Below are 25,798 nucleotides of genomic sequence, written 5' to 3' on the forward strand. Positions count from 1 at the left end.
GAGAAAAAAGCCAAAATAAAAGTTAAAAACAGAGAGCCAAAATAAAGTTTTTTGTTTTTTGTTTTTTTTAAAAGGGTCTCCCCACAGAGCAGGGAAAGGAGCAGCACTCTGTCCTGTGGCGGGCACAGACTTCAGAGGGGCAGTGTGCCTGGGAGGCCGGCAAGAGAGTGTCATGGCCCAGGTCCAAAGTGGCCCTGACTGGCCAGGTGCCCTGAACAAGATCAAGTCATCTCTTTTGGTTTCAATTTCCTTGTGTACGTGTAACAGAAAAGTAAGAAGTCCAATCTTAAGGGTCCAAATACAAAGGATGGGTCCTGCTCTAGATGAGAATTCCAAATTTGGTCAAAAGCAGTTCTATCCACTGACTATTCAATTCCAATTTTTCGGGAATTTTGAACATATCAGAGAAGCAAATATTTTAAAGTATCCTACAATCATCTCTTTGTAAAAGAAATCTTAGCTGCTGTTTACCCTCTGAACCCAAGTCCTCACCAAATGTGAGTTCGTTTCGAATGAGTGAGTGGGACAGGTACCGGGAACCACCAGAACCTGAGAGAAGGCAGAGAAGGGGAGGCTCTCCCCTACCCTCTGGGTGAATCAGGGGTATCAGAGGGGGCTGATCCCACCCTCCTGCCCAGTAACAAGGACCACGTATACACTGGCCTGGAGAACCTAATTTTGTAACACCACGTCACAGTCCATCATCTTAGATGGGCTTCTAAAGCCAGCAAACCCACTCAAGAATGCAAGAGCTCTGGGAGGTGAGTCTGCACCTCCGCCATCAGCACTTACCTGCAGGCATGCACAGGGAGATCCTTCGTGTAATAGGTATCTTCTTCATCTTCTTCAAAGTTCAACTCAGCCAACAACTGGCTGGTCTTGGCCACGCTGTCATCCACGGCCCCATTCTGCAGAATGCCCTCTGGTCCACCAACCTATAGCAGAATAGCACCATTACCATGCAAGGCTGCAGCTCTCGGGCCTTAGATGAGGCACATCGGTTCTCCCCAAACAAGCAGCCACGGCAACCTTCCCATGAAGCGCTGGCCTGCTCTCTACTTCGAGAGTTCAGCTTCTTCTGATTGGACTTTTCACACTCTCCACCTCCCTCTTAAACCTACCTGGCCAAAAAGAGGGCGCTGGTGGTGTAGGTCATCCACCCTGCCTCCTGCATATCCAGGTCCAACCCCACCTGGTCACGGAGCCATGACCAAACCAGGATGCTGAAGAAGACGCTTCGTTCCCAGGACGGGGGGCCACAAGGAGCAAGATGACTTTTTACAAAGCAGTTGCAATCCCCTCTGGGGACAGCTGCACAATGTCGGGCCAGAGGGCCTGGAATCCCACCAGAGTGAAGGTTCCTGCCAAAGCCTAAGCCAAAAGTAAAGGCTGTGTCCACTGGAAATGTGAGCGAGCAGTTCCCTCGTTAGTCAACATACTTCCTTCACTGCCAGTTTCCCTCTCTAGAAGGCAGCCCTTCTTCATTCTGAATTAGAAGTTCAATGTTTAGGATAACCTTCTGAACTCAGGCTATAACCTTACTACATGTATTACCTTTTACATGTTACAACAGCAAAAATATACAAACAGGCAACTTTAACAACAGCCATGAATTTCACAGGCACTTCTGAGCTCACATGTCCATTCAGAGGCACACGGATTCAGCTTGCCAGAGAGTAACAGGCATTCCTAAAGCCGTCCCCAGGAGCCTCGGGCGGCACTCAACAGTCCTTGTCATCTCCCTCCTCCTGTGCAGACGACACATCTCCCACGTGAGGCTCGGTCAGGCAGCAAGGGCCTGGAGTGGTGATGAGGGCAGGGAGGAATGACAGGAGCCCCGGGGCAGGCACCAGGTTTCTCTGAACTGTGAGGGAGCATCAGACACTGGCCCCCCCCCCCCAAAAGAGCCCCTGCCACCTAGAGCCATGCCATGTGGGGCCAGCTCAGGCCAGTGCAGCTCAAGCCAGCAGTGCCCACAGGACCCTTCCCTCTCCACTGCTCCAGCCAAATCACCTGTAAGATTCTAAAGACAGCAGTTCAGGGACTCCTGCGTGTCTCAGTGGGTTGAGCCTCGGATTCTTGGTTTCAGCTCAGGTCATGATCTCAAGGTTGTGGGATTGAGCTTTACCCCCCACCCCCTGCCTACTCAGCTTGGGATTCTTTTCCTCTTCCTCTCCCTCCCCCTCTGCCCCTCCCCTGCAAACGAACTGCGCTCTAATAAATAAATAAAATCTTTTTTTTTTTAAAGATTTTATTTATTTGACAGAGAGAAACACAGCAAGAGCAGGAACACAAGCAGGGGGAGTGGGAGAGGGAGAAACAGACTTCCCACAGAGCAGGGAGCCCGATGTGGGACTCGATCCCAGGACCCTGGGATCATGACCTGAGCCAAAGGCAGACGCTTAACGACCGAGCCACCCAGGCGTCCTAAGTAAATAAAATCTTAAAGAAAAAAAAAGGGGGGTCGCCTGGGTGGCTCAGATGGTCATGATCTCAGGGTCCTGGGATCGAGCCCCGCATCGGGCTCCCTGCTTGGCGGGGAGCCTGCTTCCCCCTCTCCCTCTACTGTTCCCCCTGCTTGTGCTCTCTCGCTCTCTCCCCGTCAAATAAATAAATAAAATCTTAAAAAAAAAAAAAGACAGCAAGCAGTTCACTTGGGGGGGGGAGGCAGGAATTGTGGGTGCATTGCCCCCTAGGGGACATTCTGGAAATTGCAGTGGTGAATTTGGGTTGTAAAGTAGGGGGTCAGCCCAGACCAGAACACCATTTCACAGCTTCTGCCACTACTTTAACATACTTTTTTCATGTAGGCAACAACCAACTTAAATGCAAGAAAACTGCGCTTTGTTTGGGGGGGGGGAAGTTCCCCCCCAAGAAAAATCAAAATCAACTTTTGGATTTTAATGCAAAGAAGATGGTGCTATAACATAATTACAAGCACTTCTTTATGAATCCCTGATCTCTTTTTAAAACTGTGGTAAAATACACACAATATAAAATGTACCATTGTAACCATTTTTAAGTGTACAGCTCAGTGGCATTAAGCACATTCATGTTATTTTGCAACAATCACCACCACCCATCTCTAGCACTTTTTCATATTCCCAAACTGAAACTCTGTCCCCATTAAACACCAACTCCTCATTCCCCTCCCCTAGCCCCTGTCACCCACTGTTCTATTTTCTGTCTCTTGTGAATCTAACTACCCTAGAGACACCATAAAAATAGTCTCATAGTATTTGTCTTTTTGTGACTGGCTTATTTCACATAGCATAATGTCCTCAAGGTTCATCCATGCTGTAGTGGGTGTCAGAATTTTTTTTTCTTTAAGATTTTATTTATTTGACAGAGAGAGCGAGCGAGAGCAGGAACACAAGCAGGGGGAGTGGGGGAGGGAGAAGCAGGCTTCCCGCGGAGCAGGGAGCCCGATGCGGGGCTCAATCCCAGGACCCCGGGATCATGACCTGAGCCGAAGGCAGATGCTTAACGACTGAGCCACCCAGGTGGGCCAGAATTTCCTTTTTGAAGGCTGGGGGCACCTGGGTGGCTCTGTCAGTTAAGCATCTGACTCTCAACTTCAGCTCAGGTCATGATCTCAGGGTTGTGAGATCAAGCCCCACATTGGGCTCCGAGCTGGGGGTGCAGCCTGCCTGAGATTCCCTCTCTCTCCCTTTCCATCTACCCCCCGGCCGCCGCACATACACGCTGTCTCAAAACAAAACAAAACAAAAACTCCTTTTTTAAGGCTGAATAACATTTCACTGTATAGATACACATTTTGTTTAGCCATTTATTCTTCAGTGGGCACCTGGGTTTCTTCCACCTTTTGGCTTCTGTGAACATGGTATACAAATACCAAGTCCCCACTTTCCATTCTTTTGGGGATATGCCCAGAAGTGGGCTTTGCTACATCTTATGGTAATTCTATGTTTAACTTTTTTAAGAAACTGCCATAGGATTTTCCACAGAGGCTACACCATTCTCCATCCCCACCCACAGTGTACAAGGATTCCAACTTCTCCACAGTCTCATAGATACTCATAATCATTTTTGTATGTTTTTAAATAGCCATTCTAATGAATGCGACCTGATACCTCATTGTGGTTCTGACCTGCATTTCTCTGATAGCTAATGAAACCGAGCATCTCTTCATGTGTTTGTTGGCCCCTTGTTTATCTTCTTTGGAAAAATGTCTATTGAAGTCCTTTGCCCATTTTTAATCGACTGTTAGATTTTTTGAGTTGTGCTCTGAAATTCTGATAGTTGACTATCACTTTAAAAAAGTCACCTCTCTGGGGGCGCCTGGGTGGCTCAGTCGTTAAGCATCTGCCTTCGGCTCAGGTCATGATCCCAGGGTCCTGGTATTGAGCCCCACATCGGGCTCCCTGCTGAGCAGGGAGCCTGCTTCTCCCTCTCCTGTGCTCCCCCTGCTTGTGTTCCTGCTCTCGCTGTGTCTCTCTCTGTCAGATAAATAAATAAATCTTAAAAAAAAAAAAAAGTCCCCTCTCTGTTTTACAACGCTTCTCCTGACACCACTCCTGGTGTGACTGTGCCCAGGCACACACACGATGGTTTCCTGAAAGTGTGTAGCCAAGTTAGGGCACCTGGATTTCACCTTACGGCAGCAAAGGAAGTATACATATCACACTACAGAAGGCAGCGATTAGAAATTGACATCTGTGACCCCTTAAACTCAATAAACTGGTTTCTCAAGTATCTGAGGTAACAAAGTTTTTAAGAATAATATGAAACTCCAACTTCTTTTTACTTGATCTGAAACTATTCTTTCCACAGATCTGGTACCCTGAGCTTAGATAAATGGGTATTGACACCTTTTATGACTTAACTTTGATCAGCTTTCATCTTTCCAGAGAGAAATGTGCTACTTTTCCAACCTAATCTAAGCAGAAAAAACACCTTAAAACCCAGGATCACCAGAGGGCTAAGAAGGTAGTCCAGTAGGAATCAGCTCGCGGGCCCCCACCCCCCAAGCTCAGAACGGTACTTACATTTTTGAATGGTTGGATTCTCAATTTTCCTTCTTGTCCCACAAAGTCTAGAATATTTACTATTTAGTCCTTTAAGAAAATGTTTACAGATTTCTCGCCTAGAACAACTCGTATAATTTTTTTATCAGGTTGCATAAGCTTTTACGTATAAATAAATGCCCTTGGTGATTTTACTTTCCTGAAATATCAAAATTAGTACATAGAGTAATATAGAAAAGTACACAACACCCAGCTGCCCTCTTTCAACCCATTCCTGCCTCATCTGGGCCTCAGATCCCACAGTTTACCTCCCATCACCAGGGGGAGGCTTGAACCAGCAGAGGACACATCCTGACCAGCCATGTGGGGACCCTCCCTGCACCACACTTACTCCTTCAGGTTAATAAGGGGCAGGAAATTTAGGTCTGCTCTCAGAACTCTTGGGAGACAGTATGATACAGATACAAGATCAGGTCGACTCTCCGCACCTCCCACCTAAAGCTGGGGAGGCTGGAGAGAAGAGTCCAGATTTCCCAAGGCCCAGGAGCCCCCTAGCCTCCTGGTTGGGAAATGTGTACATGCACCCTCCCTACACCCCCACCCAACTCCCAGCTCCCACTCAGCCCCACTCCTGCCCAGCTATGATCTGGCCACAACACAAACTGACTTCTATAGCTGGGTTGTTAGTTTCTCCCTCTACTCTCTGGAAAGTTTTAAGATAAACATTAACTTCAAAAATACATTTGACCTTAGAAACCATAATTAAATTAGTTAAAAACAAAGCTCTAGAGAGTGCCCGGCACAGAGAAGGTCCGCAAACCGTGCCAGGTGACATGACGGGAGGACTGAAGGGTCCTTGTCCTTGGCCAGTACAGGATTGAGGTCCTCTGAGGTTATCAACCTCTCACTTCCAGCCAGGACCCCTGGCGCCTGCTAGGCTGAGGGGCAGGACACCCCCCCCACCCGGGAATATAGAGCCCACCCCCAGGCACATCACTGGGGAAATGATTCCCTCTTCACCTCTGCTCTGAGTACTATTTGAAATACATCTATGAGCTGCTGAGCTGATCAAGGCCTGCAGACATTCTCTGCCCAGGGAGAGTTTCATACAACTGACTACAGAACTCAGACTGTGCACATCAGAGTAGCAGGAAGAAAGGTCATTTCAGACCCACAGAGGAAAAGCATGTAAATTCAAAAATTACTCCTAAATGTGCTGGTAAGAACTTTCAGACCACAGATTTTTACTCCAAACCTCATAAGCACTGTACCACTCAGGAAGAAATGGACCTTTCACAGTCCCTCAGTCTGCCAGTGCCCCAGGGCCTTTGCACTCACTGTCCCCTCGCTTCTGCACAGCTGGCTCTTGGTCCTTTGGGTCTCAGTGCACAGGGCATCTCCCAGGGAGGCCTCCCCTGGCCCCATCTGTGGGGCCCCATAGCAGGAGTCCCTGCTATCACCCCAGCACTTAGAAATGAGCCCACACCCCAGGAGGTCCTCATAGTGTAGGCTAGATCTTCACATCCAAAAACATAAAGACTGGAATGTAAAATAACTCATTAAGTATTCTTTTATCCCAAGGTTTAAATAAAAAGAGTGGGAAATCACCTTTCCCTCAGTGTGGCCCGCGGCAGAGGGGAGTGGCAGAGCCTCTGAGCCTCACCTCAGGAAAAGGCTAACAGAAGTTCTGGCCTCCCCCTAAGCTGAGAAAGTTTCAAAACTACAGAGGGTAAACAACTCACACATCTGTCACCTGTATCCACCAGCCCCTCACATTTTGCCATGCTTGCTCTCCCCCTTTGCGCACACACACGTTTATTTTCCAGATCCATTTCAGAGCCATGGGCCCCAAGACAAGCACTTTCTCCACATAATCACAAGCCTCCCGCTCAGGAAAAATACTGATGAAATTGACAGAATACTGCTATCTAATAAGCACAGTCACAATCCCTCAACATCCTAATAATGTCTTATAGTTTTTTACATTCAAGACCTACATAACACGTTACTTGTGATGTCTCTTTAGCCTTCTTCAATTCATTAGTTTTAACCACATGTAATGGCTGAGATTCAACCATTTCTGACCTACAAAGATGATGTCACATGGTCCCACTCAAGAGAGCGGTCCCCAGGTTCTGGATGAAAAGGATCTTCAGGGATACCTGGGTGGCTCAGTCAGTTAAGCATCTGCCTTCAGCTCAGGTTATGATCCTAGGGTCCTGGGCTCAAGCCCCACGTCAGGCTCCCTGCTGAGCTGGCAGCCTGCTTCTCTCTCTCTCCCTTTGCCCCTCTCCCTGCTTATGTTCAGTCCGACAAATAAACAAATCTTTAAGGAAAAAAAAAGAAAGAAAGAAAGAAAGAAAAGGATCTTCACCGGCCTCTCCCTTTACAGTGGACCCTTTTTCTGATCAGCATGCTGAGTCCAGCCCTATGATTCCATTTCAATGCTCAAAGTATCCCTGACGTGTCCAAAGCATCCCCAGCTCGTCCTGGGCTGTCCCTGCCTGCCCAGTCCTGGGATCACCACTCTCAAAGGAGCCCACTCCACACCTGCAGAGAGAAGCCAGGGTGTGACGGCTTTTCTCTCCAAAAACATAAAAGCTGGAATGTGACGGGAGGCTCAATCCAAAAACCAGGATACATCACAGGACAATGACCTAGACTAAACCCCAGCTCAGGGGCATGAAAGGAAGAGGGAGGGGCTGCCCTGGAGAGCAGGACCAGGAGACAAGACAATCACATTAACGCTGGACCTCACAGGGGACCAGACCAAGCCAAGACATTTTCTGACGAGTGAAGAATCTGACTGTGGAGAAAGAGAAGCCCCACGGATTAGACGTTAGACGATCCCAAAAAACTGTTGGTGCTGTTCATGTGACAACAGCAGTACTATGACAGAAAGATGGCTTTTGTTTCTAGAAATGCATACTAAACATGATAAGTCAAAATGACTGGGTATCACTAACTCATATGGCTCAACCTCAGAAGGAAGGGTGAAAATGACAAGTTGGATTTGCTTTAGAACTCTTCGGCAATGAAAAGAAAGGGGGAGAAGAAAATCTTCACAACTGCTGAACTGAGGAGATGGATGGTCAGGGTTTGTTTTATTTACCGAGAATTCATAACCAACATTTTTACACAATACGGATGGACGAAGTGGCCTCCTGGGATCTGGGTTAACTCTGTGGAGCCATGCACTCAAAAAGAGTAATGGAAAACAAGCACAGCTCTGACCAAACACCTTCCAATGCAGGATAAGGAGAGCCACCTCCCCAGATTCACTGGCAGCTGAGTTCTGCAAGGAGCTAAGCAGACAAGAAGGTGCCGTCCTCAGTTGTGACAAATGGCTGCCCACCAAGTTCAGCAAGCAGCCTATGTCTAGAAGCCATCCTGGCAACAGTCTGCAGGGATCCTAAGAAGCCTGGCTTGGCTCGGTAGTCCAGCTCACAAGGTGCTACCAGACCAACATATATATAAATGGCACAACGACCCATGGGGTCCCAGGACCCAGCATCCTGGTGTTTATCAAAGGAAGTAGGGTTCTGCTCTCAAGGAAAGCTCCTCTGGCAAGAAGAGTTCAAAGCCCCCAAGAGCATGACCCTGAGACTTGGAAAGAAACATCAAAGACTCAGCCAGACTCACTGCCCTTTTGCACCTTCCAGGCCACACTCTGTTCTGGGTCCTACTGAGCAGAGCAAGGTGTCATGACCCTTCTCTGTGGTCAGGACTATCACACACCACTGAAAGACCACACTGCCACCCTGCCAGGGCGACAACCCCAACTGCCCCTCAGCTGAGAGCCACTGCCCAGCATCTGCCCCCTCCAGTCTCCGTGCATGCTACTCTGCTGGGGCCTCTTGCCCTTCCCTCTCAGGGCAGGGCCTCCAAAGGCTCTGCTAACCAGCACCACCCCCACCCATACCTCCCATCAGAGGGGAGCCCTGCCTCACCCTTGGGGGATCATTGGCCCTGATGAAAACCACGGACAGGAACGCATGTCTGCTCCAGCCATAATTCCTCTGAGGACTCAGGGCCAACAGGGTATCCAGTGCAGTGAACACACCCCAGGAGGAGTGGCCACTCTGGCCGCCTGGTACTGTGGCAGCTCACACACTCATGGGTACACACACGCACTAGTGCGCACAGGCACATGTCTGAGCACCATGCACTCTGCCTGAACTCCCCTCTGGCCTCGTCCACACTCTGCCAGGTCTACCTGCCATCTAAGGGCCCTTCCTCTCAACTGAGGTCACGGCACCCTCCAGCAGCTCCATGAGGCTCCAGGATCCAGTCCGAGCCCCGTGGCATGGCATACCAGCCTGTGCCTACACCCACTCTCCCTCTACCCCAAGCCAAGTGTAGTGTCCCATGCCCACCCCTCTGCCTAGCAAACATGCCTTCCTGAACAACTCGAGGACCACTACTCACAAAGGCTTTCCCTGTGCAGGACAAACCACTCCCTCTTCTGGGCCCTCATAATCCCTAAGGTCAACTGCAGTTTGGGCAGCACCTGTCATTTCTAACAAAACAGTTACAGATGGTAAAGGATTCACTTTGACCCCCAGCGCTCAGAGAGCACAGCAAGGCAAGGAAGCAGGAATTGCTGAGAGGGCCAAGAGCCAAGGACCAGGCCGAAGAGGTTGGCCTGACAGCCTGTACAGTGGGGACAAAAGGAAACATGAACAGATATATGAGGGCTCCCAGGCTCACCCTGAAGGCAGTGTGGCCAGGCCTCAGTTCCTGACTCTGAACTCAAGTGGAGGGCCCAGCACAAGGGTGGTGAATCTCCCCAACATGTGACCGGGAGTAGCTGAGCATGGAGTCACTCCATTTCCCTACATTAGAGCTGCTGAAGAGACACTACAAAGATTAACAGGAGCAAAAATGAAGGAGAAGGAAAGAAAAAGAAGAGTGAAGGAGAATCAAAGACAATGAACAACTGTGGGACGATCGAACAACTCCCCAAATTTACTATGAAACACTGAATTGCACACATACAAACAAGAGACTCTACAGTATGTGATCATACCTCAATAAAGCTATTAGAAGAAATGCCTCCTTTTCTTTCGTTGTGAGAGCTGGAAAGAGAACTTTTTTAGTTAATACTGGTATTGTACTAGTGTTAACTTTGCCCCCAATCATACTGAATCTGGGTTAAGAAATTAGGGTAAATAAGGTAAGAAGTCATTTCACTTATGTGACCGACACATAAACCCTTTCTCTCCCCTGATTGCCCAGAGAGTCCTAACCATTTGGAAACAAACCCACGAAATCCAATAAGGGGAAAGTGCCGGACAAACACTTGCCAGAGCTCCTGCAAGGTTACCAGCGTCTTATCTCCAATTTTCTCAAGGTGTGCTTATATCACAGCTGAACTGAGTGTTCACAAAACCAGATGGAAAAAGTCCCACTCAAATTTTAAACTCACCACTTTCCAGAACCCCTGGACTGTATCGAACCCATTCCTCCTCTTCATAAGCTACAGGCCAGTAAGCAGAAGATGATCTGTTTACCTGGCTGATCATGAATATGTCAGGACAGACTTCCATGATGAATTCTGAAGGCAGCCAGGACTATGGTTTTGAAGACGAGGTAGTAACTCTTTAGCCAAGTATCTTACTACTAAATAGGAAAAAGAAGCCCAAGTGTATGTACACAAGACTACAACTGATGGGGCCACCAGGCTGGCTCAGTTGGTAGAATAAGCAACTCTTCATCTCAGGGACATGAGTTGAAGCCCCACGCTGGGTATGGAGCCTACTTAAAAAAGACTACAGGGCACCTGGGTGGCTCAGTTGGTTAAGCAACTGCCTTCGGCTCAGGTCATGATCCTGGTCGAGTCCCGCATCCGGCTCCCTGCTCAGCAGGGAGTCTGCTTCTCCCTCTGACCCTATCCCCTCTCATGTGCTCTCTCTCTCTCTCAAATAAGTAAATAAAATCTTAAAAAAAAAAAAAAAAGACTACAACTGATGCGGAGCCTCTGTTTATCTGTTTACCTGTTGATGGCCACTGGCATTGTTTCCAGTCTGGGGCTCTCATGAATGAAGCAGCTATAAACGCTCAGAACAGCCTCACGTGGGGAAAACCGCCTTTGTTTCTCTGCTGGGCCACAGTAGTGGGTGTGAACCATTCCACCAGCAAGGTATGAAAGTTCCAAGTGGTTTTCCATCCAGCCTTTTAAAAAATTTGAGCCACTCTTGAGTGGGCAGTGATATCTCTGTGTGGTCTTTCTTTTAAGTTTCACTGGGGTATAACTGACATACAATAAACAGTGCAGGTTTAAAGTGTACAATTTTACAAACTGACATACATCAATATATGTAAACACCCACAATCAAGATAATGAATACATCCATCACCAAGTCTCCTTATGCCCTTTGTCATCCCTTCCTTTTTTTCCTTCCTCCCCCAACCACTGATCTGCTTTCTATTACTATTAGTTAGCTAGCTCTTTCTAGAGCTTTATATGAACAGAATCACAGAGTATATACTCTTTTTTTGTCAGAGTGCTTCTTTTACTCAGCGTAATTATTCTGAGATGCATCCACATCATTGTGTGTATCAACAGTTCATTCCTTTTTTTTTTTTTTTTTAAGCCGGGTAGTGTTCCCAACTTAGATTTTTACCATAATTCCCATATTTGAAGAAAACATGACAATAGCGACCATCAAAAGGAAATATTCAACTAGGCAGGCCAGAAGGTTTGTTAACACCAGCTATTATGCAAAGCGCTTCTGAAATTACCTTTCCCTGCCCTTTGAGGGGTGGGGGAATGGCCCAGGAAAGATTCAGATAAGCAAAAGAAAATGGTCCCTTGTAGCTTAAGGACACTTGGCAGGACTATGTCAGCACTTTTCATCCCAGGATCTCAAGGGCTTTAAGAAATACCAGTTTTATTTCATATATAAGAAAACAAATGTTACTTGAACTGACTCAGAGCTCAGCAGGAGTCACCCTTGCCTGCCATTCTCCTACTCTGGCAGGTACACATATTCTGCCTCTAAACAAACTTTCAGGTAAAACCAACTGAACAAAACTGGTATCAAATGTGGTTGCACGTCCGGAAACAGTGTGGCAGCTCCTGGAAGGGCTACACACAGAGCTCCCACACAACCCAGCAATCTCACCTACAGCCACACAGAAACTTGCACACGAATGTTCACAGCAGCATTGTTTATAACAGCTACAAGTGGAAACAACCCAAACATCCACCAACAGACAAGCGGATAAACAAATTGTGGTCTGTCTGTACTGTGAAATATTATTCAGTCACAGAAAGAAAAGGGAGTAGATACATGTTACAACATGGTTGAACCTTGAAAACATGCTCAATGAAAGAAGCCAGACACAGAAGACCACACATGGTCATTTATATCAAATGTCCACAGTAGGTTAACCTGAGACATTAAGATTAGTGGTTGCCTGGGGTTGGAGAAAGCAGAACCAACAGGCTAAGAGGTGTGGGGTTTCTTTTTAGGGTGAGGAAACTGTCCAAAAATTGATTATGGAGAAGGCTGCACACCTGTGAATATACTAAGAGGTACTGAACTGTACACTCTAAATGGGCAAACCGTACGGTCTATGAATTCTATCTCAAGAAAGCTGTGAAACAGGGGTGGCTGCACAGCATTTGATAAGTCACAGCCACTCACCCAATAAGATAAAATCAAAAGGCATTCAAAATGGGTTTTTTGAGTCTTTCTGAAAGCCCCATCATACAGTTAGCTACACAGCCAACTCCTAAGGACAAATAAGAAAAACCCCAAATGTTGTAGGCAGCCAAAGCCACCACCTGGCCCAGGAGATAATCAACTTTTTTCTACTTCCCAATTCTATTCAGACTTTCCTGCCCCCAAATTCAGGGCCTTCTCTTGCGATACAAAGGATATTACTCCCAATTCCCAAACACAAAACTTAGGCTACAGGTGAGTGGGTCATCAGAGTTAATTAAAGGCAAGGAAGGACAGACCCTTTTGATGTCATCAGAACTCAAGTGAGCTCAACTGCAACATCTACCTTTGGTGGAGAGTTTTAAGGCTCTTATTTTATACAGCTCAGTGTCCAGGTGCAGAAAAATAGATTATTTCAACTTAAAGAGAAGGACACACCCTGCAATTAATTGCAAACGGAATGCAAGGAACAAAACTAGAAGTCAGAGCTGCTGTATTATATTACAGTTTAAAAAGAATTTGCAATAAAACAATCACCTTTCCCAATCCTGAGCTGCCATGAATCATGACACACTGCTCAACTGAGAAATCTTTCTCCTCAGCCTTCTGGACACACTGGACACAAGTTATAGACAGCACTTATCTGATCCATCTGAACATAAGTCCAGATTTCATCTATGTTTAAAAGTAACAAAAATAAAACTCCTTATACCCCCTTTTTACAGCTGTGGAAACAGAGAAGTCTACAGAGTATGGGAAACTACAGGTGTTAATATGAGCCTCCAACAGCTCATTCATTTCTCCAGGCAAACTCTTCCAGTCTCTACCTTCCTCCACCATATGTACACCAAACTGAAAAAACATACATACTTGCGCACCTGTTCTCCCTGATGCTCCGCCCATCAGGCGTCTATTTTTAAGGAATCTGGGGTTAGAATGAGTCAAATGTTTTCTGCTTCTATTAGGGGCTAAAAGAAAATCCAAGTGGGTGGTCTACCCACGGGAGTGACTCAATCAACTAGAATGCAAGCCCTCCTCCCCCAAGGACAGAGTCTGAGCTCACTCTGGCTGAGATGGGGTGGCTCCCCCAGCCCTGACAGTGGGTCCTCATGCCAAGGGACCCCTGTGACAAGGGATCCCAGCCCAAGACCCCAGCCAGTCCTCTCTGCCACTTCAGGGCAGGGACCTAGGTTCAAGAAGTGTGAGCGTGATACTTCCCATAACACAACCCAAACTTAAAATACCTAAGTAGCTTTCCCTAAACATTCACATCATTGAAAACAAAATTTTCCAACGTGGCAGTACCACTTATGTAAAACCCGCTATCACTGCCCCGCTTGAGGAACAAACTCAAACCTAACTTTTCCAAGGCAGAGCTGTGGAATTACATAACACGTCGGTTTCAGCAACAGGCAATGTAAGGAGGAAAAACAAAACGCAACCTGACTCTTGAATAATCTTGTAACAGCCAGCGAGTATGGGATTCTCCACTGGAGGCAAAAATTCCGTTTCTGCTCCGGGAGCTTCGACCCTCCCCTCTCCAGCGTCCCTGGGCCCGGGGAAACTTGAACCCGTGGCTCAGTAGGCATGATTAAGGGGGTGGGGGGGTGGGGCAGGGAGGACGGATCGGCCAGAGGGGGTACCGGGACAGATCACCACCCCGCGAGCTGGCTTGAGCAGGACACGGACCCAGCAGGAGGGAAACTCGGAGACGGGTCACCCCCGACCTGGCTAGGCACGGACCGAGAGCAGGTCACCTCGGACACGCCCGGAAGGGACTTCGGGCAGGTGACCTAAGACGCGGCCTGAGATAGATTCTGAGCAAATCACACAGACCCAACTAGAGCCGGACTCGGAAAAGGTCTCCCCGGGCCCGGCTGGAGACCGAGAACCGAGGCAGGTTACTCCGGACCCGGCCGGAATTGCGGGACCCGGGGAAGGTCAGCCCGGGCCGGGCCTGAGTGGGGAACCAGGGACAGGTTACTCCGAACCCGGCCAGAGTGCGGGACCCGGGGCAGGTTCCCAGGCGCCGAGGCCCGGCCCGGGCTTCCGGCGCCGCCATGTGCCGCTCACCTGCGCGTCCAGCTGTCCGGCCGCAGAGCCCGCGCCCGCGCCAACCGGGCCGCCCGCGCCACCTCCTCCGGGGCCGCCGGGGCCCCCCGGGGGCGTCTGCGTCTGGCTGGGGAGGGTGAAGTCGGTGAACTCGAACTCCGAGCCCTGTGTGTCGGCGCCGAGCAGCTCGGCTTCCTCGGTGTCCAGGAAGGTGAGCGTCTGGGAACTGGGCCCGTATGCCTCCACGCTCATGGTGCCGCCGAGTAGGGCCCTCAGGCCGGCTCCGCGCCGCACTCGAGCCCGCCGCCGCGCTGAGGCCTAGGCCGCAGGCCTCGGGCCGCCGCCGCCGCCGCGCCCACGCTCCTGAACCGGACTGAAACGCCCGCCGCGGCGCGAGCCGGGCCAAGAGCCACGCGTGCCGAGCCGCCGCCGCTGCCACTGAGCCCCTCAGTGCCGCTGCTCCCCTCGGAGCCGCCCGCCGCTCGCAGCCCCCGGCAGGAACCGCCGCCGCCGCCGTGCGCGTGCGCGAGCCCGACGCCGGCGCAGGTGCGCGTGCGCGAGCCCGACCCCGGCGCAGGCGCGCGCGCTCCTCGCGGACGCCTCCAACCGCGCCCGGACGCCCGCAGCCGAGCGGGCCGGTGGAACACTCAGCGCGCACGCGCGGGAGGCGGGGGTTTTAACCGCCGTCGCGGCGGCCGCACGAGGACGTGGTCCCGCCCCAACCGCTGCCCAGTGGCGCCCGGCGGCGTGACCGAGATGGTTGCTTCCGTGGGGGTGGCGAGAGTGCCTCAGGTTAATTGAGCACTATCTGGTTGCTTTACAAAGGTGGTCTCGGTACAACCAGTTGAGAAAGCTGGGCAGGGACGATGTACCTCCATCTCTGGGAGAAGCTCCCTGGGCCTCAATTTCCCCATCTGTAAAATGGGGTTGCCTGGCACAGAACGGGTGCTCCGTATTAATTGGTTGAATAAAGGAATGGGGACAGTCCTTAGCACGGAGTTTGGCACAGGGCAATGGTGATGGCTGCTGCTTTGGACGATAATCATAACAATAATGTTAATTATTAATTATTTCATTAGCTATAATAACGATATATTGTAATTATTAATTACACTAATTATAATCACATAATTTTTAATCTTATTCAGAGGCAGTATATAGCAAAGTGATTGGGAGCACTTGCTCTGGGGTGAAATCCAGACCTGGACACCTGCCAGCTGTGTGACTTTGTACACGTGACTTCACCTCTCAGGGCCTAGAGTTTCCTCTCCTGGGAGAGGGAAATACCATCCATTAATGGGATGAAGAGGGGCCCCTGGCTGGCTCAGTGGGTGGAGCCTGTCACTGGATCTCCAGGTTGTGAGTTCGAGCCCCATGTTGGGTGTAGAGATTGCTTTAAAAAATAATATAAAAAAAAATGGGATGAAGAATACATGAATTACTATTCACTCCCTTAAGTATTTATAAAGGAAAATTCCACATGGACAGAGGTTGGCTTTGTTCACAGCACAGTCTTTCCCAAGGGGAGAATAATGCCCCCACGCAGTAAGTGCTCAGGAAACGTTTGTTCAAGTTCAGCTACTGGTTTATGAACTTAACTCCAAGCCTCAGCTTCCTTTTTTATTTTTTATTTTTATTTTTATTTTTTTTAGATTTTATTTATTTGTTTGACAGAGAGAGACATAGCGAGAGAGGGAACACAAGCAGGGGGAGTGAGAGAGGGAGAAGCAGGCTTCCCCGTGGAGCAGGGAGCCCAATGTGTGGCTCGATTCCAGGACCCTGGGATCACGACCTGAGCTGAAGGCAGACGCTTAACGACTGAGCCACCCAGGCGCCCCTCAGCTTCCTTTTTTATATAGCAACTCAGAGAACCTCCCCACCTCCACTTCCCTTTTTGTCACAATATTCTGGGGCCCTATAAATACTTGAAGTTCACAGGGCTCCTGGTTTGCACGGCTACACTAAAAGTTCCTGATCCTGCATGGTTCCTCATTTTCCAATATTCCTGTCACTACATTGATAAGAGTTTCCTTTTTCTTTCTCTACATCTTTTCTGGCCTCCTACCATGCATTAAAATGTGGGAATATAGAAATTAAATAATTAGGTCCCCAGGAAGACACAGTTTAAGAGGAAATTCCAACAAACCAATAGATGGTTTCAATAAAACACAAAGCGCTCTTTGGAAAATATTCAACTGAACTGATAGAAGCATTTAAAACCAATCTAGTAACACCTATCAGAGTTTTAAACACCTCCTCCTCCTCTCCTTTGACCTAGCCATTCCACTTCTAAGGAGTGCCTCCTTATTTTCTACGTACAGTCACATTTGCAAAATGCCATTTTGGATGATACACTAAAACACTATCTACTTAACACAAAAAAAGTTGGTAATGGAATTGTGGGGAGAAAAGACACAGGCACATAGAAAATAAACAGCAACATGGCAGAAATAAGTCCCTATTCGTAATTACTTAAATGTAAATAGATTAAACTCTTCACTTACAAGGCAGAGATTGTCAGATGGGTTAAAAAAAAAAATGATCCGACTAGGGGTGCCTGAGTGGCTCAGTCGCTTAAGTGTCTGCCTTTGGCTCAGGTCATGATCTCAGGGTCCCTGCTTCTCCCTTTCCCTCTGCCCCTCCCCCTGCTCATGCTCTCTCTCTCTCTTTCTCTCTCTCTCTCAAATAAAATCTTTTTAAAAAATGATCCGACTGGGGCACCTGGGTGGCTCAGTCGTTAAGCGTCTGCCTTCGGCTCAGGTCATGATCCCGGGGTTCTGGGATCGAGCCCTACATCGGGCTCCCTGCTCCGCGGGAAGCCTGCTTCTCCCTCTCCCACTCCCCCTGCTTGTGTTCCCTCTCTCACTGTGTCTCTCTCTGTCAAATAAATAAAATCTTAACAAAAAAAAAAAAAAAATGATCCACAAGAGACCCAGTTTAGACTCAAAAACACAAATAGGTTGCAAGTAGAGGGATAGAAAGAGATAGTCCATGCAAACAACAACAAAAAGAGAGCTGGATTGGCTATATTAATATCAGATAAAATAAACGTTAAGACAAAAATTATTACTCAAGACAAAGAACATTATATAATGACAAAAGTTTCAATCTATTAAGAAGATACAATAATTATTGGGATGTCTGGGTGGCTCAGTCGTTAAGCGCCTGCCTTCGGCTCAGGTCATGATCCCGGGGTCCTGGGATCGAGCCCCGCATCGGGCTCCCTGCTCCACGGGAAGCCTGCTTCTCCCTCTCCCACTCACTCTGCTTGTGTTCCCTCTCTTGCTGTGTCTCTCTCTGTCAAATAAATAAAATCTTAAAAAAAAAAAAGGAAGATACAATGATTATAAACGTGCATGCACCTAACAACAAAGTCCCAAAATACATGAGGCAAAATGGGATAAAACTGAAAGAAGAAATAAACAATTTAATAGTAACTATGGATAACAATAGAGAAAAGAAGTCAAAGACTTGCTTCCAGACTGGAATGTTAGAGTGGATTGTGATTTAAGACCACCCCCAGAGGGTCCAGAGGACACAATTTTTCTCTGTGACTAGGAGAAGTGAATTTGTGGGTGCGGGGGTTGGGGGGAGCCCCAGCATCCTTAAGGTGAGCTCTCTGATCACTCATCTCTGTAGGCCAGAACTTATAGTGGCAACAGTGGCCACTGAATTGGGAAACCTAAATGTAATGAGAGTAATTGGACTCTGGGGAGGTAGGGGCCCAGTGGTGGCCCTCAACCACCAAAGGCAAGGTAGGTGTGGTTACGATAATGGATAGCAGGGTCAAAGGAGCACTCAGAATAGTCTGACCCACAGAACAGTCTGTGGTTTGGGCTAGTTGATCAGGGTACCCCCAGAAGTGAAATAGATGGGAAGCTTACTAAACCCTTATTTGTTCTATTTGTTCTGTATGAGCAGAAGAGTTCTAGATCAAGTGAACGAAAGTCTAACTTGAATCATAAAAACAGAGAGTCACAGCCCCTCAATCAACTTCTGGAGTTGAGCCAGTTCACAAACCCAAGTCCCTCCAATAAAGGGGAGGCCAGGTCACCTTGAGGAAAGACCCTAGTATACTACTGAAAATTTATACTATTAATCTTTCTCTCAGCCTCCCCCCCTCCCCGGGACCTATGGCTGGCCCTTTACCAGGGTGACCGTGCGTTGGGGAAAAGGCAATAATCAGACCTCTCAGGGATTACTGGACACTGGCTCTAAACTGACACTAATTCCAGGAGACCCAAAACATCACTGTTGTCCACCAGTCAGAGTAGGGCCTTCTGGAGATGAGATATGGGTCCAGTGGGTCCCCAACCCCATCCTGTGGTTATTTCCCCAGTTCTGGAATGCACAATTGGAATAGATACACCTGGCAGAATCTTCCTATCGGTTCCCTGACCTGTGGAGTAAGGGCTATTATGGGAGCGAGGGGCATAGCAAAGGGAAAGCCACTAGAACTGCCTCTACCTAATAAAATGGTACACCAAAGCAATACTCTTGGGATTCCAGAGATTAGTGCTACGATTTTCACTCCATTCCCACTCAACGCTCCTATGTGGCTTGTGCAGAGGACAGATGGAGCTGGGAGCATGACGGTGGATTATTGCAAGCGTAACCAGGTGGTAACTCCAATTGCAGCTGTTCAACCAATGTGGTTCCATTGCTTAAGAAAATGAACACACCCCCTGGTACCTGGTGTGCAGCTCTTGGGCAGGCAGATGTCTTTTTCTCTAATCCTGTACCTAAGGGCCGCCAGAAGTTGTTTGCTTTCAGCTGGCAAAGCCAGCAATACAGCTTCATGGTCCTATCTCAGGGGTATATCCACTCTCCAGCCTTATGTCCTAATTTAAGTATCAGGAATCTTGACCATCTTTATCTTTCCCTTCCAGGAGATACTGCTCAAGGCCATTACATCGATAACATTCTGTCGACTGAGCCTAGCGAGGAAAGAGAAAATCCTCTAGACTTATTGGCAAGACATTCTCTTATCAGAAGATGGGAAGTAAATCTGACAAAATTTCAGGGACCATCCAGGTCAGTGAAATTTCTAGACATCCAGCGGTGTGGGGAAATGCTGAGATACCCCTTCTAAGGTAAAGGATAAGTTGTCGCATCCGGCGCCTACCACAACCAAACAAGAAGCATAATGCCTAGTGGGCCTCTTTGTATTTGGAGGCGACAGATTCCTCATTTGGGTGTGCTCCTCTGGCCTTTTTACTGGGTGCCTCAAAAAACTTAGTTTTAAGGAGGGGAGGGGTGGCCAGGACAAGAGAAGGCTCTGCAACTGACCCAGCCTGCCTTGCAAGTCGTTCTGCCACTTGAGCCACGAGATCCAGCAGTTACGATGGTGCTCAAAGTGGCCATGGCTGATAGGGATGCTGTAAGAGAATCACAGCGCAGGCCCTTAGGATTTTGGAGCAAGACCCTGCCCTCCTGTGCAGATAACTACCCTCCTCTTGTGAAACAGCTCTAGGCCTTGGTAATGACTGAATACTGCCCCATGGGCCATGAAGGTACCATGTGACCTGAGCTACCCACCATGAACTTGATATTGTCTGACACATCAACCCGGAAAGGTGGGAAGGCACAGCAGCACTCCACCATCAAAGGGAAGTGGTGTATATACCAGATCTGGACCAAGCAGATCCCAAAGTCACAGGTAAGCCCCATGAAGAAGTGGCCCAAATGCCCGTGGTCCCCACCTGTGCTCTGCTGCCTTATTTCTCCTGTTTCTGTATCTATGGTCCTGTGGAGTTCATTATGATGGGCTCACAGAGGAAACGATCTTAGGCCGGCATTATCCAATACGTAGGCACCACCTAAAGGGGACAGCTGCAACACTAGCATCCCTCTGGGACATCCGGGAAGGGCAACGGTGAAGGGAAGTCTTCCCAGCGGGCAACGCCTCAAGCAATACGCTTAGTTGTTCATTTTGCTTGGAAGGAGAACGGGCCAAACATGCAACATTATACTGATTTATGGGCTGTTGCGGATGGTTTGTTTGGATGGTCAGAGAATTGGAAGGAAGACGATTGGAAAATTCATGACAAAGAAATCTGGGAAAGAGGTATGTGGAATAGACCTCATGGAATGGGGGGAGGTGTGAAGATATTTATGTCCCGAGTGAATGCTTACCAAAGAGTGACCTCAGCAGAGGAGGATTTTCATAGTCAAGTGATAGGGTAAAACCTGTTCCATGGATTCCAGGCAGCCTCTTTGCCCTGCCACCCCCACCATTGCCCAGTGGGCTCATGAACCATGAGGCCATGTGGCAGGAACGGAGGTTATGCATGGGCTCAGCAATATGGACTTCCATTCACCAATGCCAGTCTGGCTGTGTCCACAGCTGACTGCCCAATCAGCCAGTAGCAGAGACCAACACTGAGCCCCCAATATGGCCCCATTCCCTGAGGTGAGCAGCCAGCCACCTAGTGGTAGGCTGATTACAATGGTTCCATTTTGGGAAGGATCCGCCATCATGGTGTTCCACACAGCGTTCCTCCCTACCAAGGAACTCGTTTCCCCTGTAAATAAAATGCAGTGATGGACCCATTCATGTGGAATTCACTGGTTTTCTCATGGTCCCCGCTGCCTTGAAGCAGCTGGTTTGGCAGAGCAGTCGAATAGCCATTTGAAGACTCAGGTACAGCCCCGGCAAGGTGGTGGCACTGCATTGCAGGGCTGGGGCACGATTCTCCAGGAGGCTGTGTGTACTCCAAATCAGCATCCAATATATGGTGCTGTTTTTTCCTCCAACCAGGATTCAAGGATCCAGGAATCGAGGATCCAGGAGTTATTACCCCCAGTGACCCACTAGCGAAGTTTCGGCTTCCTGTCCCTATGACCTTATGCTCTCCTGGCCTAGCGGCCTTTATGTCAAAGGGAGGAATGCTTAGACCAGGAGAAACAATGATCCCATTGAGCCAGAAGTTAAGACGACCACCTGGCCACTCCGGGTTCCTCACGCCTTGGAATTAACAGGCAAAGAAGGGAGTTACTGTGCTGATGGGGGTGATTGATCCTGACCACCAAGGAGAATCAGCCAGCGACTCTGCAGTGCAGGTAAGGAAGAGCATATCTGCTCTGGAATATTGGAGATCCTGAAGTTATCTCTTGGTATTCCCATGCGCTTAGTGTTATCATTAAGGTCAATGGAAAATTACAACACAATTAGGCCAGGACCACTCATGGCCCAGACCCTTCGGGAATGAAGATTTGGCTCGCCCCTCGAAGTAAAGAACCATGAGCACTCAGGTGCTTGCTGAGGGCAAAGGGAATATGGAATGGGTGGTAGAAGAAGCTAGTTAAGACCAGCCATGCCCACAGGGCCAGCTACAGGGGTGAGGACTGTAACTGTTATGCGTATTTCTTCCTTCCTCTGTTATGAATGTGTGCGCGTATAATGTAGATAGCAAATATCTTTGTTTTCTTCCTTCTCTTCTCCCCTTCTCATGTGACACGATGTATTGACTTTATATCATAGCATTTAAGCGTTGTCAACTTCACATCATAGTATTTAACCTACAGGATATCAGGGTCAAGAATAAACAACACCCGCGGACTTTGCCTTCTTTCTGGAGAAAGGACTAGTGCATTTCCAGTTGTTCTCCGGAGAGTTGCATCATGTTAGGTGAAATTATGACCTTGTTAGTGTCTTTATTGAACATTAAGTATGATTTAAGGACATGTGTATGATTGTCCAGTTGAGAAGAGGTGGACTTATGATGGTTAATTTTCTGCATCAACTTCACTAGACCACAGTACCCTGATGTTTGGTCAAACACTATTTTAGATGTTTCCATGAAGGTATTTTTCAGGTGAGATGAACAATTAAATCAGCAGACTTTGAGTAAAGCAGATTCCTCTCCATAGCATGGGTGGGTCTTATCCAATCAGTTGAAGGCCTTAATAGAAAAAGACTGACCTTCTCAAGAAAAAAGGAATTTTGCCAGGAAACTGCCCTTGGACTCAAAGTGCAACGTTTCCTGGGTCTCTGGCCTGGTGGCCTACCGAGGAGATGTTGACTCGGCCAAGTTTCCATAATCATGTGAGCCAGCTGTCTGAAATAAATTCTCAATCTCCTCCCCCTCTCCCTCATCCCCCCTCCCTCTCCCACTTTCCCTCTCTCTCACTTTCTGTTCTGTTGGTTCTATTTTTATGGAGAATTTTGACTCATGCACCATGCAATGGGGAAAAGCATTCTTTTTAACAAATGATGCTGGGACAAGTGGACATCCACAGGCAAAAGAGAGAGAGAGGTAGAATTCAGAACCCTACATCACATCATATACAAAAATTAACTCACAATGGATCCAAGATCTAAATCCATCAAACTCTTAGAAGAAAACACAAGGGATAATCTTTGTGATCTTGACATAGACAAAGGTTTCTTAGACATTGACAGTAAAAGCGTCAGCAGCGAAAGAAAAACTAGACCAACTGGACTTGATGAAAATTGTGCAAACCTTTCTGTACCAAAGGACACCATGAAGAAAGGGAAAAGATAATTGACAGAATGGGTTGAACCCCTAACCCCCTATGCAATGGTATTAGGAAGTGGGGCCTTTGGGAGGAAATGAGGGGTAGGCGAGGTCATGAGGGTGGGGCCCTTATGACAGGATCCGTGCCCTCATAAGAAGAGACACCAGAGAGTTTCATCCCCCCTCCTGCCAGGCAAGGACACAGCAAGACAGTGGCCATGTATAAGCCCCAAAGAACCCTCACCAGGAACCTCAACCCAAGGCTGGCACCGTGGGCTTGGACTTCCAGCCTCCAGAACAGTGAGAGATGAATGTCTGTTGCTCAAGCCCCCCAGTCTACAGGATTATAGCGGCCCAAGCAGACTAAGATAGCACCCTTCTTGAAAATCAACTGATTGCGGACGTCAGGCTTTACTTCTTGATTCCCAGTTCCATTGCATTAATATGTCTATCCTCATGCTAGTACCACTCTGTCTTGATTACTGTGGTTTGGAGTGATTTCCAAAATCAGGAAGTATGAGTCCTCTGATTTTGTTCTATTTTTTTTTTTTAAGGTTGTTTTCTGGAGGAGAACTGCCTTTTTGAGTCCTCTGTCCCCTTTTATTTTTTTAAATTTATTTTTAAAGATTTTATTTATTTGACAGAGACACAGCGAGAGAGGGAACACAAGCAGGGGGAGTGGGAGAGGGAGAAGCAGGCTTCCCGCAGAGCAGGGAGCCCGATGCGGGGCTGGATCCCAGGACCCTGGGATCATGACCTGAGCCAAAGGCAGACGCTTAACTGACTGAACCACCCAGGCGCCCCTCCTCTGTCCCTTTTAAATGATTCGTATTTTTATTTTGGCATGGTAGGAGTTCTATCTTCTGGATACAAGTCCCTCATCAGATGTATGATTGGCAAATGTTTTCTGCCCAGTCCATGGGTTGTCTTTTTTACTTTCCTGATAGTATTATTTGCAGGACCAAAGTTTTAAATTTTGATCAAGTCCACCTTGTCTGTTTTTCCTGCTGTTGCCCCGTGCTTTCGGTGTTGTTTCTAAGCGACTCTTGCCTAATCCAAGGTCACAGAGATTTATTCCTGTATACGGCGGGGGTCTGACTTCATTCTTTTGTGTGTGGACATCCAGCTGTCCCAGCACCACTTGTCGAAAAGATTGTTCTTTCTCCGTTGAATTGTGTTGGCACCCTTATCGATGTTTTTTAGTGTAAATATGTGCCATGCAATATTTGGAATATACTCAAGCTAAAAAATTATTATTTGTCTATCTGGAATTCAAATTTACCCTGGGCATCCCCGGTTTGTATTTGCTGAATCTGGCAACTCTATACTGGCATCTAGTGGGTAGAGGCCAGGGATGCTGCTAGAAGTCCTACAACACCCAAGGCAGTCTCCTCCCCTCCCCTCCCCAGGGAAATCCGGCCCAAAATGGTGAAAGTGCTGAGGTTGAGAAACCCCTCCCATGAAACAAACAAGGGGATAGCATCACCTGACAACCGGTACCACAGCAACTCTGAGAGTAGGTGGCATTGGCCCATTTCCCGGGAGTGGAAACTGAGGCTCAGAGCAGTGAAACACACTGCAAAATTTGAATCCAACACTGGGGGAGAGGAGGGTGGGATTCGCCTGGATACTCTTTAAAAAATTGTCCAGGAGAGGGGCGCCTGGGTGGCTCAGTCGTAAAGCATCTGCCTTCGGCTCAGGTCATGATCCCAGGGTCCTGGGATCGAGCCCCGCATCGGCTCCCTGCTCCGCGGGAAGCCTGCTTCTCCCTCTCCCACTCCCCCTACTTGTGTTCCTGCTCTCGCTGTCTCACTCTCTGTCAAATAAATAAAATCTTTAAAAAAAAAAAAAATTGTCCAGGAGAAATTGTCCCAGAAGGGAACCCAGGGGCTTTTCAAAGGGACCTGGGGTGTCCCCCTTGATACAGGCCTCTCAATCTCCAAGGACCCTTGGACCCTCAATCTCCAAGGACCCCCTCCCCCACCAGGCACTCAGCTTGAGAAGGTCCTGGATAGTCCCAGGAATCTGCATTTTCTTAAAGATTTTTTTTTTTTTTAGGGACGCCTGGGTGGCTCAGTCGTTAAGTGTCTGCCTTCAACTCAGGTCATGATCCCAGGGTCCTGGGATGGAGACCCGCCTCGGGCTCCCTGCTCAGCAGGAAGCCTGCTTCTCCCCTTCCACTCCCCCTGCTGTGTTTCCTCTCTTGCTATCTCTCTCTCTCTCTCTCTGTCAAATAAATTAAAAAATAAAACGAAATCCTTAAAAAGAAAAGTTTTTTTAAATTTATCCATTTGAGAGAGAGAGAGCACGGGCACTCGAGCACAAGCGGGGGGCGGGGGGGGGAAGGGAGAAGCAGGCTTCCCGCGGATCAGGGAGCCCGCTGCGGGGCTCGGTCCCAGGACCCTGGGATCATGACCTGAGCGGAAGGCAGATGCTTAATGACTGAGCCACCCAAGCTCTCCCTCCTCTGTCTCTTATATGGACACCTGTCATTGGATTCAGGGCCCACCCTAAATCCAGGATGATCTCATTTTGAGGTCCTTCACTTAAGTACATCTGCAAGGGCCCTTTTTCCAAATAAGGTCACGTCCATAAGTTCTGGGGGTCA

At 48.3% G+C, this 25,798-nt stretch overlaps 1 protein-coding gene across 2 annotated transcripts in view; it reads right to left on the reverse strand.

Moving 5' to 3' along the window:
* UPF1 (UPF1 RNA helicase and ATPase) overlaps positions 1 to 15,217 on the reverse strand; it is a 37,310-nt gene extending 22,093 nt beyond the window's left edge. For both annotated transcript variants that reach the window (XM_028086995.2, XM_028086994.2), the window contains exons 1-2: positions 14,732 to 15,217; positions 793 to 935 (exon numbers count right to left, since the gene is read on the reverse strand). In XM_028086995.2, coding sequence (XP_027942796.1) covers positions 793 to 935; positions 14,732 to 14,962 — 374 coding nt within the window. In that variant the 5' untranslated portion in view covers positions 14,963 to 15,217. The remainder of the gene's footprint in view (positions 1 to 792; positions 936 to 14,731) is intronic.
* Positions 15,218 to 25,798: the final 10,581 nt, after the last annotated feature.

Source organism: Eumetopias jubatus, unplaced genomic scaffold, assembly GCF_037043125.1.
Source record: "Eumetopias jubatus isolate StellerSeaLion01/CBP00866 unplaced genomic scaffold, mEumJub1_p1.0 scaffold_1, whole genome shotgun sequence".
NCBI lineage: Eukaryota > Metazoa > Chordata > Mammalia > Carnivora > Otariidae > Eumetopias > Eumetopias jubatus.